Genomic DNA, 16,343 nt, shown 5'->3' on the forward strand with positions numbered 1-16,343 from the left:
GACATCAACAGCCGGAGCTGCAGGGAACCCATCCGTCACCAGTTCCAGTTTTATTATTACATCATCAACAGGCCCATTGGTCAGGGATTGCTTCTCTGGTTAGTTCTTTTGGCTCAGTTCTCCATGATTTGTTTTCTTTTACCCAGATCAACATAGATGGACTGCTGGGGTAGGAAGGAGTGGGACTCCCTCCCAAGGCTGAGAGTCTCCGCAGCTGTAGGTGACTTTACAGAGGCTCCTGACTTATCTGTCCTGATCACAATCTAGAGAAGCCACCATACAGTGTCGGCCAACACTAGTAGAAATGAACTCAAACCGGACCTGAGAGTCTACCCTCTCACTCATGCAGCTCTGCTTCTCTGTGCTATCAAGTTCAGATCTACATCACAGGGCAAGGAACAGACCAACTGACTAATGAGTGCTTTGCAGAAGACAGATTTATCAGTTAATGCCCTCGTAAGTAATGGTATTTTTAGCAATTAATCTGTAGTTAAAGAAATTCATATGGATGCTTTACTTTCCACTAAGGCCACCAAGGCTGAGTAGAACACATCAAACTCCAGAAAAAGAGGGAGTCTAAAGTTTAGAGAAAGAAAGCTAGCAGGTGTTTTCCTTGTCATAGGCATTGTTAGTGAATGGTAAGGGCGTTGAGATGCCTACAGAAAGAATAGTTCAGCCCTGTTAAGCCAGCATTTCCCCCTTCTATCAACATTGTAGCCTTTCCTTTTTAGACAAAGGAGAGCTGTCGTCCAATCTTTCTAAAATGGAAGCCATCTTAGAGATCATACTTCAGATCCCTCTCACCAAGAAACCCTTCCACCATTTGGCTGCTTTGCCAGGGGTAGGAAACCCAGAACTCATCAGTACAATCTTTTCTTCTGGTGGACAGCTGTCATAATGAGAGTTTGTCTGTGGCTGTCAGAGATGTCCACGCTTAACTTAGATTAAGAGAGACCCGGTCCAACCTCCAGTTCAGCCTCTCCTTGTGTGGCTTTGAGAAACATCATGGATCTCTCTCGGTCTGTCTTCTAAGGTGGTATAAAGGAATAAATAAAATAATCAATGGTAAGTGCTTGGTGTGGTACCTGGCTCATAGGAAGTGTTCAATAAATGCTGACCATTATTATTATGAATCTATACCTATTTTCCAGAACATCACAGCACAAATCTATTGCCATTTCCACTTGGCTACTCTTCAGAATTTACAGGTGGCTTTTTCCAAGCAAACACTCTATGTTAGAATGGGTGGTCCTAATTCCTCACCCTAACCACCCCCTTTCCAAATATGTTCCCAAATAAGCTGATTTATTTATACAATAGATATGCATACAACTAAAGTATCATGTGCTTTATAAATATGCAAAACTAATGAAGGTTGAAATAAAGATAAATAAAGTAATGGATTTCTACACTTTTAGCTTCCCTTATACAGTGTTCTACATGGTACAAAGGTTGTTTGTTTGTTGTTTGTGAATTGGTTTGTTTGTTTTTGACTCACTACCTATACCTATACTGTAGAGAAAACAGTGTCATGGGATGTGATTTGTCATTTTTCTAATGCTTACTTTAACATTTTAACACTAAGAAAGGCAATCTACCAATCATATTAACTGCCCCCAAACAAAAAACGAATCATTAAAATACGTTGATCCAATAGAAGAACTCTATAATTGCAGCCCCTAGGTTATCTCACTTAGTATTCTATCTTATACCTCTTTTATGCAAGTTTTTTTTTTTTTTTGCAAAATTCATCTAGTAAATTTTCTTCCTTAATGTCAATCAGATGTTCTTTCAAACTACCTGGGAGATGTTGCATTTTCATGTTTTTGATGAAAACATCCAAAATCACATGGAAAAGTTTAAATTGGCTAGAAAATGTATATTTTCTTATTTTTAAAATATGCAATATGAGACTGTTCACATATAGTGACATACATCATTTTTGTTAGTAAAATAGTCATTTGCATACATATATACATACATACATATTTTTCCTGTAACTCCCTATGTAACATAGATTATTTTCAAATGCTATTGCATTATTAATTGTTAATATATTCTTTGCCCTTAAAGAAATTTTTTTAAATGTATCTAATTCAGAAGTATCTACTTTGTAATATTATTTCCAGTGGCCACTCGTCACCACAGAAAAAGTCACACTTGAGTCACTTGGCTCTTAAAATGAGTCAGTCATGTGAGTCATCTCTAATCTTTGTCAACTCTATAATATTCTTTGATATGTTGTATCAGTCACTTTTTTGGTATGATAAAACACTGCTCAAAATCAACTTGGGGAAGAAAGGGTTTATTTGACTTACATTCCCATGTCACAGTCCATTCTTGATGAAATTCAGGGTAGGACCTGAAGAAGAACTTAGAAGGAGACATTGAAATAACGATCGTGGAGATGAGCTACTCATTGGCTTGCTCTCTGGTCTCATGCTCAGCTTGCTGGCTTTTACATCCTAGAACCACCTGCCCAGGACTGGCACTGTCCACAATGGGCTAGGCCTGCCCACATCAATTATTAATCAAGAAAATGCCCCCACAGACATGCCCACAGGCCAATATGATGGAAGCAATTTCTCAGTTGAGAATTCCTCTTCCCAGGTGACTCTAGTCTGGGTCAAGTTGACAAAAACTAACCAGCACACATGTAAACATTGTAAGTGATAATATAGTACTGACCAAAAAAAAAAAAAAAAGCTAAGATTCAGAGAGTAAACAAAATCAGTCAGGCCGAAGGATGATTGAGTGAGGCATATCATAAGGAAGCAGAAGATAGCAGAAAAGGAGTCAAGTAAGGATTTGAGAAACTCGGGTGTGGCCAGCTACTTGGATGTCACAGGGGTCAAGGAAATAGCATGTTATCACTCCCAGAGAGTTAGGGAAATGGAAGCTAAGACTGAGAGGAAAAAAAGACAGTCTCGGTGTGGCAACTAGAAGAGAAGGCTGGCAGCTGACCACGGAAGTCACACTGCTGAGAAAGCAGATGAAGCTCACTTACAAGGCAAATCCATTCCCCGGGACCAATGAAAGAAATAAGCTAACCCCTGAGGCTAAGCCGGACCTCTACCCAGATTCTCTGGTGCCGGTCAGTTCCCTTGAGACAATACTACATGCTCTGACCCAAAGCAGAAGCTTGCTACTTACCTGGAACACTGGGTCAGATCAATCCCTAGCCATAGAGGGCTAAACTCTTGGAAGTGCTGCCCTTGAACTAATGAAATTCCCTGTGTTTACTACAGACCGTTGTTTCCATGGAGATTAAGGCATATTAGAATTGAACGTGAGAGTTAGATAGCCCCAGTTTTGAAGGCATAAAATTGGAATGGCAGGAAATGAGACTCTCTGGCTGTCTCCTACAATTTTTTATGCACAGTCATTTTATAGCCAGAAACTAGGATCCTGCAAAGGTCAGTCCATTAGTTGGAAATGGTCACTAGCTATGGCCACTATCCTTGAGTCTAGGGTCCTATTCATTGTAGTAAAGCATCTTATACTTTTTTCCATCTAGCACTAAGATTCTGTGGTACTCAACCTGGCCAAATCTTTATGGAGTGATTCAGAAAACATGCATCAACATCTTTTAATCACATTTATTACTAATATACAAATTCCCCAGAAAATAAAAATTTGCAGTTAAAACTCAACATGACATCAGAAACTTTCATAAGTTATGGCTTCTTTTGGATACACTTAGTTCTTCTTTGCAGATTCCATATCACTCACTTGCTAACATTTATTTACAACTCCAAATCAGTAGTTGCAAAACAGCTGTCAGAGTCAGGCGGTGGTGGTCCACACCTTGAATCCCAGCACTCAGGAGGCAAAGGCAGGTGGATCTCTGTGAGTTTGAGACCAGCCTGATCTACAGAGCGAGTTCCAGGATAGGCTCCAAAAGCTACACAAAAAAAAACCCTGTCTCAGGGGAAAACAAAAAACAAAAAACAAAACCCACAGCTGTCAGAATCCCCTCCCTAAATCAAATTCATAAACCACTCTGTAGAGTGTTCAAGCCCTGTCCTAAGCTCTGTCCCTTCCTCATGTCCTGTGCTGAAAGAGGGCTGCTTCACATAGTCTCACAGTTGCTCATTCTATACTATGCTGTATTGGAAATAATACAAGGAAGTGTAGAATTGGTTGGCAAAAGGGAAGCCAGGAGTATCCTGTCATTTTTCTAGAACTACTTTACTCAGTTTGGCAGGCTAAGTATTTGCTTCTATGGTAGCTTCTCAGTGACCCCCACGAGTTTGGCCTGATTAGTACTATGAAGACATGAGGTGATGGGACAGTGAAAACATGGACCTACTCTACTCAGAGAAGCCTCAAGACTTCTCCTTTTAGGATACCGAAGGGGCTTCCTTTATTTCCCATCCACCCTACACTTCTCTTTATGCTGTCAACAGTTCTTGAGATACAGCCTCCCCCTTCCCTTTCCTGCCTTCCCTGCTTTCCACCCTCCCATATTCACCATGTGACCCAACTGTACACACTACTACACTTAGCTCAGATGAAGGTTCTTCCCTCTATAAACATCTGGTTGGTTGTTTTTTCTAGATGTTGTCCTAACTAGACATTCCAGCTCCCTTTGCTTCCTGCAGTCTTTTGAACGTTTAAGACATTAGTGATCAATAGCACACAGTGTAGCACTAGTCCATTCCTTGAATGTTTCACCTGTGTTCGTCTTAATCTGATTCACCTTCAAACTCTCTGAAACCAAGACATTATCTCTGGCTTACTCTCTGGGGCATGATGATGCTTTATTAGGAGGATGATACTTATACTGGTGTAAATAACAGACCCCGTTAACTTAAGGGGGAAGAAAAGAAACAGGAACCCATTGGAGATTAATGAAAGTATCAATGATGCAAGAGGCTTTAGAGTCACAGGGTGGTCTTGTGTGAAAGGCAAGCATATTCTCCTGTGGCAGTAGAGGTGGGGATGATTCCCACCAAGTGCAAGGACCCCACTAGGTTTATCCTGAACGGAGGGACACTTTTATTATTGTAACCTAAAGATTAAGGGCAATCGGGATACAAAGGCACTAATGCCGGCCCAGGATGTGAAGCTGGCGACTGAGGGAGGGAGAGCTCCAAGCTGGTTACTTTTCTTTGCAAGACCCATTTGCAGAACTTAAATTTGCTGACATTTTACCCTTAGGCCTTTAACTGTTCCAGAAGATAAACCACAGTTGAGTGAATCAAAATAATTTTGCAGCAAACAATCATTTGACCAAAGCAAACCCATTGAGACACAGGGCTCCTAGCTGATTACCCACTTCCAGACTCCATCAGACGTGAATTTATTGATCAGAAGGGGGAAAATGAATTGAAAACTAAGTGTTCATCAGAACTCCATTTCCTGCCTTATCTTGGGGTTATACAGAATCTCAGCTACAGAGTTATAAGCAATAATCCATCCAGCTAGATGGTCACTAGATCTTTTTAAGTATCTTAAACCCAGCACTACTGGAATAATTTCAGCCACTTTCACTGTGAATTTTCTTTTCTATAAAGACCAAAGATTTCAGTGTGCTGCTGTGGATGTCTGTACGTACTCCATAACGTGGATATGGGAGCTCATTCTGTTGGCATTAGCTAAATGTTTTGCTCTTGAGTCATCCTCGTTGGAAAAGCATGATTTCTCATTTCTTCAACTACACAAAACTCATAACCATTTGAAGATGCTAATACCATGTCAAATCTGTGTGCTTTGGTTACAGGCGGGACACAATTTTCTCATGTGCCCACCTTACTGACAGCACATAGCACATACCTCCTTAAAAGTTTGGTGGTGGCGGCGCACGCCTTTAATCCCAGCACTTGGGAGGCAGAGGCAGGCTGATCTCTGTGAGTTTGAGGCCAGCCTGGTCTACACAGTGAGTTCCAGGACAGCCAGGGCTACACAGCAAAACCCCATCTCAAAACAAAACAAAACAAAAAAGCTTGACAAACATCAAGCACAGTCTGTGTTCCGTCCAGTGTGGTGGAAATGTTAAGTTTTCTGGGCAAACACAGATTCTGCCTCTATACCATTCACCATGTGGTTGTGTAATATACGCTTTGGAATTTTTTTAATTTATTTTCACTTCATTTATATGAGTATTTTACCTGCACGTATGTGTATATACCACAGCAGTAGTTTTGGGTGAAGATATGGAGGTTGAATAATCAGATTGGAGCAGATTAGACCATATAGATGAGATAAGAGACAACAAAAATAGTATTGCAGATAATCCTTTCTGAAAGTTTTGCTGAGAAAGAAGGAGGAGAAATACGACTGGACTGCACTTAAAGACAGACATGAAGTCAGGGGACAGAGTAAACTACCTGTGAATCTATGAGGAATGTGAACTTCATTGCAAGTTGGTGTCTGCCTTAACCTAAGGTCTCCAAAAATGTCTGAACAAGGACTTACATGTGAGTGGTTTATGTATGCATACAAACTCAGAGAAAGGATGTGGATGGAAAAAAGGAAAGAAATGGAGAAAGGGGAAACATTAAATCAAGACTATATTATCATACCCAGGCTTGGTGGTGTGGGTCTAGAATCCCAGCTACTTCAGAGGGCTCAGGCAGGAGGATGGCAGTTTCAAGGCCTTTCTGGACTATAGCATGAGTTCAAAGTCAGCCTGGGCAACTTAGAGAAACACTGCCTCAAAATAGAAAGTGAAAAATTGTTCAGGGTATTACTAAGTGGTAGAACAGCTGTATGCATGATGCCCTAAGTACTCTAAAGGAATGAGGGGAAAGAATGCACTCTCAGCCCACTATGTTCCAAACCTACATGCTGTAGTATAGTACCAGATAGTTGGGGCTCAGTCATGCTGCAGTCCTCTAAGATATAGTGTAAAATGTATTTAGAATTGTTCATACATGAAACAGAAGAGGAGAGTTCCACACCAACCAGGAATTGTCCACTTCAGTGTTAACTCCCAAGCGTTTCTGGACTTGTCAAGGCCTCAAAATGGCTTATCAGGTTTCTATAAATGCCAACCTTAAAAGCAGCATAGAATTCCAGGACAGAAAATGAAAGCCACTCAGTACAGCTGAGGCAAGCATCTGCCATGTTAAATCTAACAGCGGCCTATTGCCATGGCAACAGCTAGAGTAAAAGGTGAGCTAAGAGGAGGTGAAATGGCAAAGAATTGTTTGGTAGAATGTCTACCTTGCTGATGGCAGTCCACACACTCTCTGGCCTGGAGAGATAAACTGACTCGTGTCTCCATCATGCCAGAGTTGACATTCAGATTCTCATGACTACTGGCCTCCAGGCCTCCCTGCCTCTGCTTAAGACTAATTACCCCAAATAGCAGGTACCTGACAAGCAAATCAGCCAAATTAGAGTTTTGATATAGTCCTGGTGACAGAAACAAGCAATGTTTCACAAACATCAAACAATTATCCCGGTATTTATGAGCACACACTGCATTCCAGACCTAGACACAGAGGAAGATTGTCAGAAAATCTTAAATATGGTGGGTGCTCTGATGTCTCCTCGGGAGAATACTGGAAGAACACTTGGGAAGAGATCTGAAAATAAGAAGTTTGGATCTGATGAAAGAGGACTGTGTTGAGTCGTGGGTCTTAAAGTTACTCTAGTGCTCCCAGCAGCACTGAGGAGAATCTCGGGGGTTACTGGGGAGCAATAGTGAAAGCTATTTTGGCGGACACTTCCAATTTCAAATACTAATGGAGGCCAACACTGGGCCATGAGGTGACTTTTATTTTCTCCTGTAAATGTCTCTCTATATTTTTCATAAGTCTCATAATAAATATATATATATATTACTTTGGTATGAAATAATATGGATAGCTTTTGAATAACCAAAGTATGTAGAGCAACTGGCACTCTCACACATTGCCGGTTGACTACAAAATGGTACACTTGTTTTAAAAAAAAAGCTAAACTGCTTTCTGTTTAAACATATGCTTGCCATCTGACCCAGAAATCATACTCCAAGGCATTTACCCAAGAAAAAAAGAAGCCTATATTCTCTCTCTCTCTCTCTCTCTCTCTCTCTCTCTCTCTCTCTCTCTCTCTCTCTCACACACACACACACACACACACACACACATTCTAGCTCTCTCTCTCCTTCTTTCCTCTCCTCTCCCTTACCCAACACACATCAGCCATATATTTGCATTTAAAGCCCCTTTTATATGTATGTGATACACTGTATGAACATAGGAACATTAATGCATTTAACCACATATTTTTTCCACACAAAAAAAACTGAAATTTCAGCTGGAAATAGATAAGCAAATTGAGAAGCATTCACACAAAGAAACCCTTATTTAGCAACAAAAAGCAAGGGACTACTGAAACACACACCATGGGAGGATTTCGAACACACCACGCTGAGCGAAAAGCCAGCCACCCTCAAAAGTCATCCACTGTCTGATTCTATTTTGGAAAATGTGATCTTGTAGAAAAGACAAAATCATAGCCACAGAAAACTGGTGACTGGTGTTGGGATCTGGAGGTTAGGAAGAGGTTAAATGCAAAATGAAGATACAGGGGATGGGCAGGGCAATGGTACTGCACTGTATCTGGGATGTGGTGCTGGGATGTGGTGGGGACCACATCTCTCTATGCACTTATTTTCACTCATTGACCTCAACACCAAAATATCCATATCTCTGTATGGAATATTTATTTTGAGACAGGGTCTCACCTATGTAACCCTGATTGGCCACAAATTGCAATTTCCCTGCGTCAGCTTTCTAAGGACTGGGATTCCAGGCCTGTGCCATCATATTCAGCTTTTAATTTTTAAAGGAAAATTAATGTCATAATAAATCCTCCCAACGATTATATGAATAACCCCTTTGGTCCAGTAAAAGTCAAGAGGTCATTCTGATTTTGATGGAAGTATTCAAAAGAAAAGCTTATCAAAAATGAGTTCTCCATGAATCGTTAGGAGCCAAGTGGGAACACAGCCTCTGAGAATCATTGCAAAAATCTGTAGACAGGATGTACTGACTCAAATATAGATGCAGGGAACAAAACATCAAAATCCAGTGTAGAGCTTTGGTCCTTCACAATGATGTGTATATTGATAAGGATTCTTCAGGATGCAAGCAACATAGACAGGCTGTCACTTAGCCAAGAAACACACAGAGAAGAAGTGGAAGGACAGCTGTACTGGAAAGGCTTTGAGCAACTCGCACCAGGGAAATTCCAGAAAGGGGTGTTGGTTTTCATGTGTCACTAGACAACTCAAGCCACTGAGTAGCAATCACTTCCTCCAAAATGTCACCCAGCGTAAGGAAGGTGTAGCTGGACACCACCACCTCACCCAGCATTTCCCCTGACTCACTTTCTACTCTGAAGGGTCATCAACACTATGGTAAGATCTACCCATCCAAAACTCAGTGGGTATTCACAGATACCTCAGCTAGAAGTAGGGTATTAGTAACACGCCACTGCCTTTGACCATCAGGAGCTATGAATCCCTTACCTCACTGCGCACTCTTCCATCAGAGCAATAGTTCTGATGCAGGTTAAAGAGATCTCCTAAATCAGGTCCTTGAGATTAAGGAACCGGCACCGGTAGCAGTGGCCAACACCGTCACTCATCCTGGCGCTGACTGGCTTTCTCCTCCCCTGCTTCCTGCTTCCTGCCTTGGATGCTCTGAATTGACAGCATCCATTTCATCAGCCACGGACAGCTTTCATCTCAGACTCTCAGGCTTTGATTCCCATGGAAGCTGGACACTGGGAAGGATCCAGGGTAGGTCTGCCGTCATAAGATGGAGGGATTTTTTTAGAACCATCTCTTGACTGGTGATAGCAGAAAACTTGTCTCCAATCAACGACAACGACTTTCCAAGAGAGAGTTGAGTTGACCCTTCTTAGCTTACTTGTGTACCCTGAAGTCAAAGCGTGTGGAACTCTCACACCCTAACCCCAACAGAACTTCTTTGAAAGGGGAAATGCTAGTTCTTCATCAAGTATACCAAGGCTGGAAACTGGGGTAACTTGGGAAATTTGGTTATCTCATTGTAAGTTACTTCTGAATAGTGCTAATTTATCAATGTTCAAAAATAAAACAGTATGTGAATGACAATAGGACATCTCCACCTTGTAAAAAAAATTGTAAATTTCTTTGCTCCAAGGAATCAACACTGAATAGATCCTGTTTAGAGTCTTAAAACATAAAGTAGATAATAAAAGTATAATTTAGATATATTGGCGTACTCTAACAGGTTTTTCTGACAGTCTACAATTTGTATTTTGCATTTGGAAGGTTCGGGCTCTGACAAATGTTTACATTACAGTTTCACGTCCCCTCACTCTCACTTTGTCTCTCTCTCTTTCTCTCTCTAGGTTAATATCCAACACAGGCATTAAGCACTTGCCAGTAGTTCATAAGATTCAGTCTCTTCAAAAGGTTCTATTGTAAGTTTTGATTGACAGGATGTCAATCAGCCCTCCATCTAACAAATGCCTGAGATAACAGACTTACAAAGAGAAAAAGATTGCCTTGGTTCACTTTCCCAAGTTTGAATAAACGGTTGGTTGGTCCTGGGCCTTGGACTTAATGTGGCCTTCTGGATCCCTAACATCCATCGAATAGTGCATCCTCCAAACTCCTGGCTCTGGGTGAGCAGAGGGAGGAAGACAAACAGAAGCTGGGCTGGCAAAGTCCCATCTGAATGAAGTTAACAGACTCTGCACCAAGAATTATCAATAAACAGCCTTAGAACCAAATCATACAGTGAGATCCCCGCAGCTCCCCATATTCCTCCATCATTTCCCCTCACTCCTAGAGTCCCTATATTTCCCTGCCTGGGAGAGTCTTACTAAAGATTAGTAACAACTATTTTCCCTTTTTCTATGAAACCTGTAGTTTAAAAGAGGAGGAGAGGGCCTGATCCAGTTGGTGACCCCTCAGCCATTGCTTCATATTTCATGTGTTTCCGTTGGCTATTTGTCCCTGTGCTTTATCCAACCTTGGTCTCAACAATTCTTGCTCATATAAACCCTCCTCATTCTTGCTAATTGGACTCCCAGAGATACTGGATCAGGCCCTCTGAGTGGGTGAGACAGTTGATTGGCCTGATCTGTTTGGGAGGCATCCAGGCAGTGGGACCGGGTCCTGTGCTCATTGCATGAGTCGGCTGTTTGAAACCTGGGGCCTATGCAGGGCCACTTGGCTCGGCCTGGGAGGAGGGGACTGGACCTACCTGGACTGAGTCTACCAGGTTGATCTCAGTCTGCGGGGAAGGCTTTGCCCTGGAGGAGATGGGAATGGGGGGCGGGCTGGGGGGAAGGTGAGGGGGGCGGGAGGGGGGAGAACAAGGGAATCCGTGGCTGATATGTAGAACTGAATTTTATTGCAAAATAAAAATTAAAAAAAAAAAAAGAGGAGGAGAAAAGGCAGTGTGTGAAGCTAAGACAGAGCTCATGGTAGAGTATTTGTCTAGTAGGCATGAGTATCAGGGTTTATTCCCAGCACAGAAAGAGAGATGAGGGGGAAGGGGGAGGAAGGAAGGAGAAGGAAGGAAGGAAGGAAGGAAGGAAGGAAGGAAGGAAGGAAGGAAGGAAGGAAGGAAGGAAGGAAGGAAGAACTTTTTTTCCAATAGTCAACTTGTAAGAATCTGAGCAGATAGGTCCCAAGGGCAATGGGCAGGAGGGTGTAAGGAGCTGAGGATGGAGGACAAAGGGAGTCCTCCAGACCTCTTGAGTTGTTTCCAGTTGTTAGCACTTCTGCTGTTACATGTTCACCAGACCTAATAGGTCAGTCTGAGGGGAGGATAAGTAAAACAGACAGAAAAAATTCTCTCTCCTTTAACGTGAGAAGAAAAAAGTCAGTAAGAAATTTTTTATGTGGCTCAAGAAAAAATTGATGGAAAAATAAAACAATATGTAAGAGAAAGGAAAAGGACCTGAGGGATAACTCAGATATAAGTGACTGACTTATAACCAGGAGGGCCTTAGCTTGACCACCCCAAATCCCTGCTTTTAAAAAGCCAAGCATGCACCGCCATGTCTGTCGTCCGGCACGAAGGAGGTAGAGGCAGGACACTGGAGATTTGCTGACCAGCTGGCCTATACTGCTAGGCTAGTTCAAGGCCAGTGGCAGATGGTGTCTCAAGAAGTAGGCGGGTGCTATGACCTGAGGAATGACCTGAGGCTGTCCTCTGGCCTACATACACACATACAAAGAAAGTGCTAGACGGATGAGAAAGGAGGAGACACACAAAATGAATAGAGTGGGCGGTCTATAAGGAACAGGTCAGTTCCTGGGTCTGGCCTACTGAGCGGAGACCCCCTGTGGAAAAGAAGCTAAAAAAGAACTGTATTGAAGAGCGCCTCAACACAGTGACCCCCTCTAAGGAATCCTCCAAAGAGAAGAGGTTCTACGGGTGTGCAATTTCGTCTTCGAGAAGAACTGACACACGACAGATAAACAGGCTATTTGTTGCTCAAACTTGGAGCTCTTGTCCTCTGAACAAAAATTCTATCGAAGTGTTGTTGCAGCTGCAGTTCATTTGGTGCGGCAAACTGAATGTGCAGAGGTTACCCAGGTGGAGGCCACACAAATGTCTAATTTGTCTGCTCTTTCTTCTTAGAGACGTTCAAGATAACATCAACATCCACACCATTGCCAGGAATTCCTTCATGGGGCTGAGCTTTGAAAGCGTGATTCTGTAAGTAAGAGGGGAAACCCAATGGCCTAGCCCTTGAGTATCTGCTTATTGATCTCCGGTTTCCTCATAACGGCCTATGCCTTTGTCTGTTTGTGTAATAACATTGGCATTTCACCATCTAAATCATTCTATGGCTCCTGTGCTTTGCTCTCATTTTTATATCTCAGAATCGCAACATGGAGTCATGTTAATAATTCATGATTCTGTAGTGTGATTCAAGTATTTAAAATTGCTCTTTGAATGATGGTCTCCCGTGATGCAGCATCTGCTCCAAAGGACAGAATAGCTTGTGTGTCAATAAAGCTCATTACTGCCTGGCAAGGCTTCTGTTGCCTAAAGAGAATGATGGGGAAGGAGGTGGACTCTGGAGATAGGCCTTCTTCCTCATAATCACAGGAAGCAGCTCCCATTCGGGCCCATGCTGAGCTCACAATGATGGTCTTCTTTGCTTGGAATAATCACACTTGCTAATGAGCTTGAGTTAATCTGTCTGAATTCTGGAAAAGTTTTTGAATGCACTCAGTGTCGTCAATGAGTGGCCTTCTAATCCAGTTAGTAGCTGGCATGGCAGTCCACCCTCTCCTCAGGATAGTCAGAAAACGAGGTATCGTGAACGTCCCAAGTGTTCACAGAATCCTTGCCACTCGGATGCTCTGAGTGACAGCTGGAGAATCACTGATTGCGATTACACCTGTGAGAAAAGAGTTCCATCTTCCTGTTTGATAAATTGCTATGGGTTCACTTTCTACCGTGATTTCTCGTGATTTTGTTTTGTAAACGGACTTTGCTGTGTGTATCTCTCCTAAAGCAGTAAAAGCTACACAGATACTGATTCTTCGCCACTTTGTTTATGGGCACTGTGTGACTCCCCAGAGCTCAGCAACACACTTTCAAGAGAGGATACCTTTCTCTTGAGAGTCAACATTTTCCAGACGTGTCTCTGAGAGATAAATTCACATTTGTGAGGACAGCATCTATTTTCTTATGTCGTCTGCTCCTTAATCCATAGATAATGGAGTCAGAAGACTCCTACTCAACACAGCTGTAAGTCTCCGGTTGTTCTTTGTCAGGATACTTTTAATACAGAGATGTTTTCTCCTAGGAGAGCCATCCAGTGCACTCGGGGAAAATATAGCAAACTGGTGCTGAGCACTGAAAAGCTCTCTACTTTATCACAGCTTCAAAACTTCAGAAGTCCTACTCTAAAGACAAATGTACATATTTATTTTTTTCTAAAATCCTAAGATTATCAGGCCCTTGGCAACTGACTTGAAAAAAATGAGCAATAAAAACACATTTTTCTATGGCCTTTGAGCCCTTTCTCATCCACCTCTGTCACAAAAAGCAGAGAGGCTACTGGGGAAAGGACTTAATGATGGCCTTCCAGAAGAATGGCCTACTTCGGGAGACCAGAAATAAGGTTCTGTTTGGGGCCACTGTTCCCAGCGTTCTGTGGCCTCAGGAGAGGATTGTATCATTCTTGTTTTCATTCTTCCTTAGTTGGCTCCCATCTAGCTTGCCCATCCTTCATGAGTTTTAATGGACAAGGCCTCATGCTTACAAGAGAAGTCTCCACTGAGTGAGCATACCATTTTGACTCTAGGGATGACACAGGACCCAGGATTTTTCTGAGGGATTTTCTTCAGCAGGACAACCTCACAGACGGTTGTGATTCTCATCATCATCACAAACACCATCATTATCACTGGATTTTAAAGCAAGCGCTCCTTGACTTAAGAAACTATGAACCAGGCCTAGTGATACAGGCCTATAATCTCAGCTACTTAGGAGTCTAGGACAGGAAGGTTGTGAGTTCAAGCCTGCCTGGATTGCAGGGTGATATCAAGCAGAAGCAACTTATCTCAAATTTTAAAGACATGCATATTTAAATATATCTGTTATATTTATAAATGGCTGAGGATCTATCCCAGAGATAGAGAACATGTCTAGCATCATCAAGACCTTGAGTCTACCACAAAAGAACCAGAGAAATAGATTGGGAATACACTTTATAGTTGTTGGTTTCTCCATATTAGTAGAGTCCAACAGCCTAATAATATGAAGCCAAGGGAAAGGGGTTTTGACATAATTTGATATTGTGTGATGATATACCATTGACATAAAATAGCCATACTCTCCTTCATGTTGTGACCTTCTAATCAAGAAAACGATAAAGACAATATACTTCTTTGAATACCATAATTATTGTAGTCTATATATTACTTCATTATGTCAATACTTTTTCATAGGGCAATTTGTACAGGAAAGATTAGTTATCTAATCTACAGACAAGTAGGTAGAGCCTATACAGGCCTTCAGAGTCTTGGGCAAAGATGCAGGATCAGTCAACTAAAGTACACAGGCCAAATCCAGCTTGAAGCTAAGACTGGCATTTATAATTGACATATATTAAAAAGGAAAAAAATAATTTTATTTAATTACTATATTTTGTAATTGTTCAGTAACATTTGTGGCAGCATTTTAAAGCAAATGACATCTTTCACCTTGCCTCTTGGTCCATAAAGTAGAGAAAGTTCGTTGACACTTGTGGTTGGTGTTAAAACCCCAGGGATAAACATCCCACAGGTTAGAGGCTGCTGCCTCAGTGACTGTCACCACCCTGGACAGGCTGATGTATCTGCAATCTAAATGTTTCTGGTAGAGACCTTCTGGGGTAGTGAAGGTAGAGAATGGGGGTTGGGGAGCAAGATGGGGTGCACAGCCACCCCTTTGTCACAAGAAGCTACCTGTTGGCTGATGGTCGAAAAGATTTACTTTTCTTCTCTCTAGGTTTTTTAGCTCATTGGATTTCAGGAAGAGGCCAGAAAAAAACACACAGTTGTTAGTCTGTGATTTTTTTTAAAAACATCTTCTAGCTGCTCATCACAGCCCAAGAAATTTCTGGAGTCCCCAAGTAGTTTCTCTGGGCCAGCTCTCAGCACAGTGCTCTAAGTAAACCCACCAAACCCAGCAGGGAAAGAAGCTGTAAGCAAACAAGGGCACATGGCCAGAGTCTCAAAGGTGGGCCACTCCTGACCTTGGGGAATTGTTTTTGTTTGAAAGTCCACTCATGAAGAGAACAGGGCAGAGCCAATGGCCCAAGGTGGCCTGAGACACCCCTGCCCAAGCAAACCTGCTTCTCAGCATCTTAGTACAATGAGCACAACTTTGTACACCAATCCCACCTCCCCCAAAGCTTAGCCACAGACACACACACACACAGACACACACACACGCACACACACACACACACACACACACACACACACACGCTCAAACTGCTATAGCCCACAGTTGCTGTAATTAATTTCTCTTCTTTTCTTCCTTAACCCGGAGCCACCTCCACAAACCTCCAATAACCAGGGCCCCACGGGTCACTGGAGATGTTCAGGTTGTCTGACAACTTAATTAGATCATTTTTTTGATGACAGCCAGGCCTGCCGCGGTGGGTGAGCATGGGTGAAAAGCATAAAGCCTTAGAGAAAGGTGACATAAAATGTTCTTTCTCTGTCTTAGAAATATTTGCTCAATAATTAAGATTTCCATCCTTCAAGACAGGGGAGAGCTTTGATCTTCCTATACAATTTTCTCCATACCTGGACAGAGTGTGCAAAGATCTTTTAAGTATAGTATCCAGAGACTGTGCCTTTAAAAAACAAACAACAACAACAAAAAAACTAA

At 42.2% G+C, this 16,343-nt stretch overlaps 1 protein-coding gene across 2 annotated transcripts in view; it reads left to right on the top strand.

The window, feature by feature from the left end:
• The window catches only part of Fshr (follicle stimulating hormone receptor), a 181,873-nt gene that overhangs the window by 144,820 nt on the left and 20,710 nt on the right, over nt 1–16,343 (top strand). The window contains exons 1-3 of one of the 2 annotated variants that reach the window (XM_059248383.1): nt 86–456; nt 10,336–10,407; nt 12,585–12,662. In XM_059248383.1, coding sequence (XP_059104366.1) covers nt 449–456; nt 10,336–10,407; nt 12,585–12,662 — 158 coding nt within the window. In that variant the 5' untranslated portion in view covers nt 86–448. Of the gene's footprint in view, nt 1–85; nt 457–10,335; nt 10,408–12,584; nt 12,663–16,343 lie in introns of those variants that run through there. The other variant, XM_059248382.1, reaches the window with a different exon arrangement.

This window comes from Peromyscus eremicus, chromosome 22, assembly GCF_949786415.1.
Source record: "Peromyscus eremicus chromosome 22, PerEre_H2_v1, whole genome shotgun sequence".
Lineage (NCBI taxonomy): Eukaryota > Metazoa > Chordata > Mammalia > Rodentia > Cricetidae > Peromyscus > Peromyscus eremicus.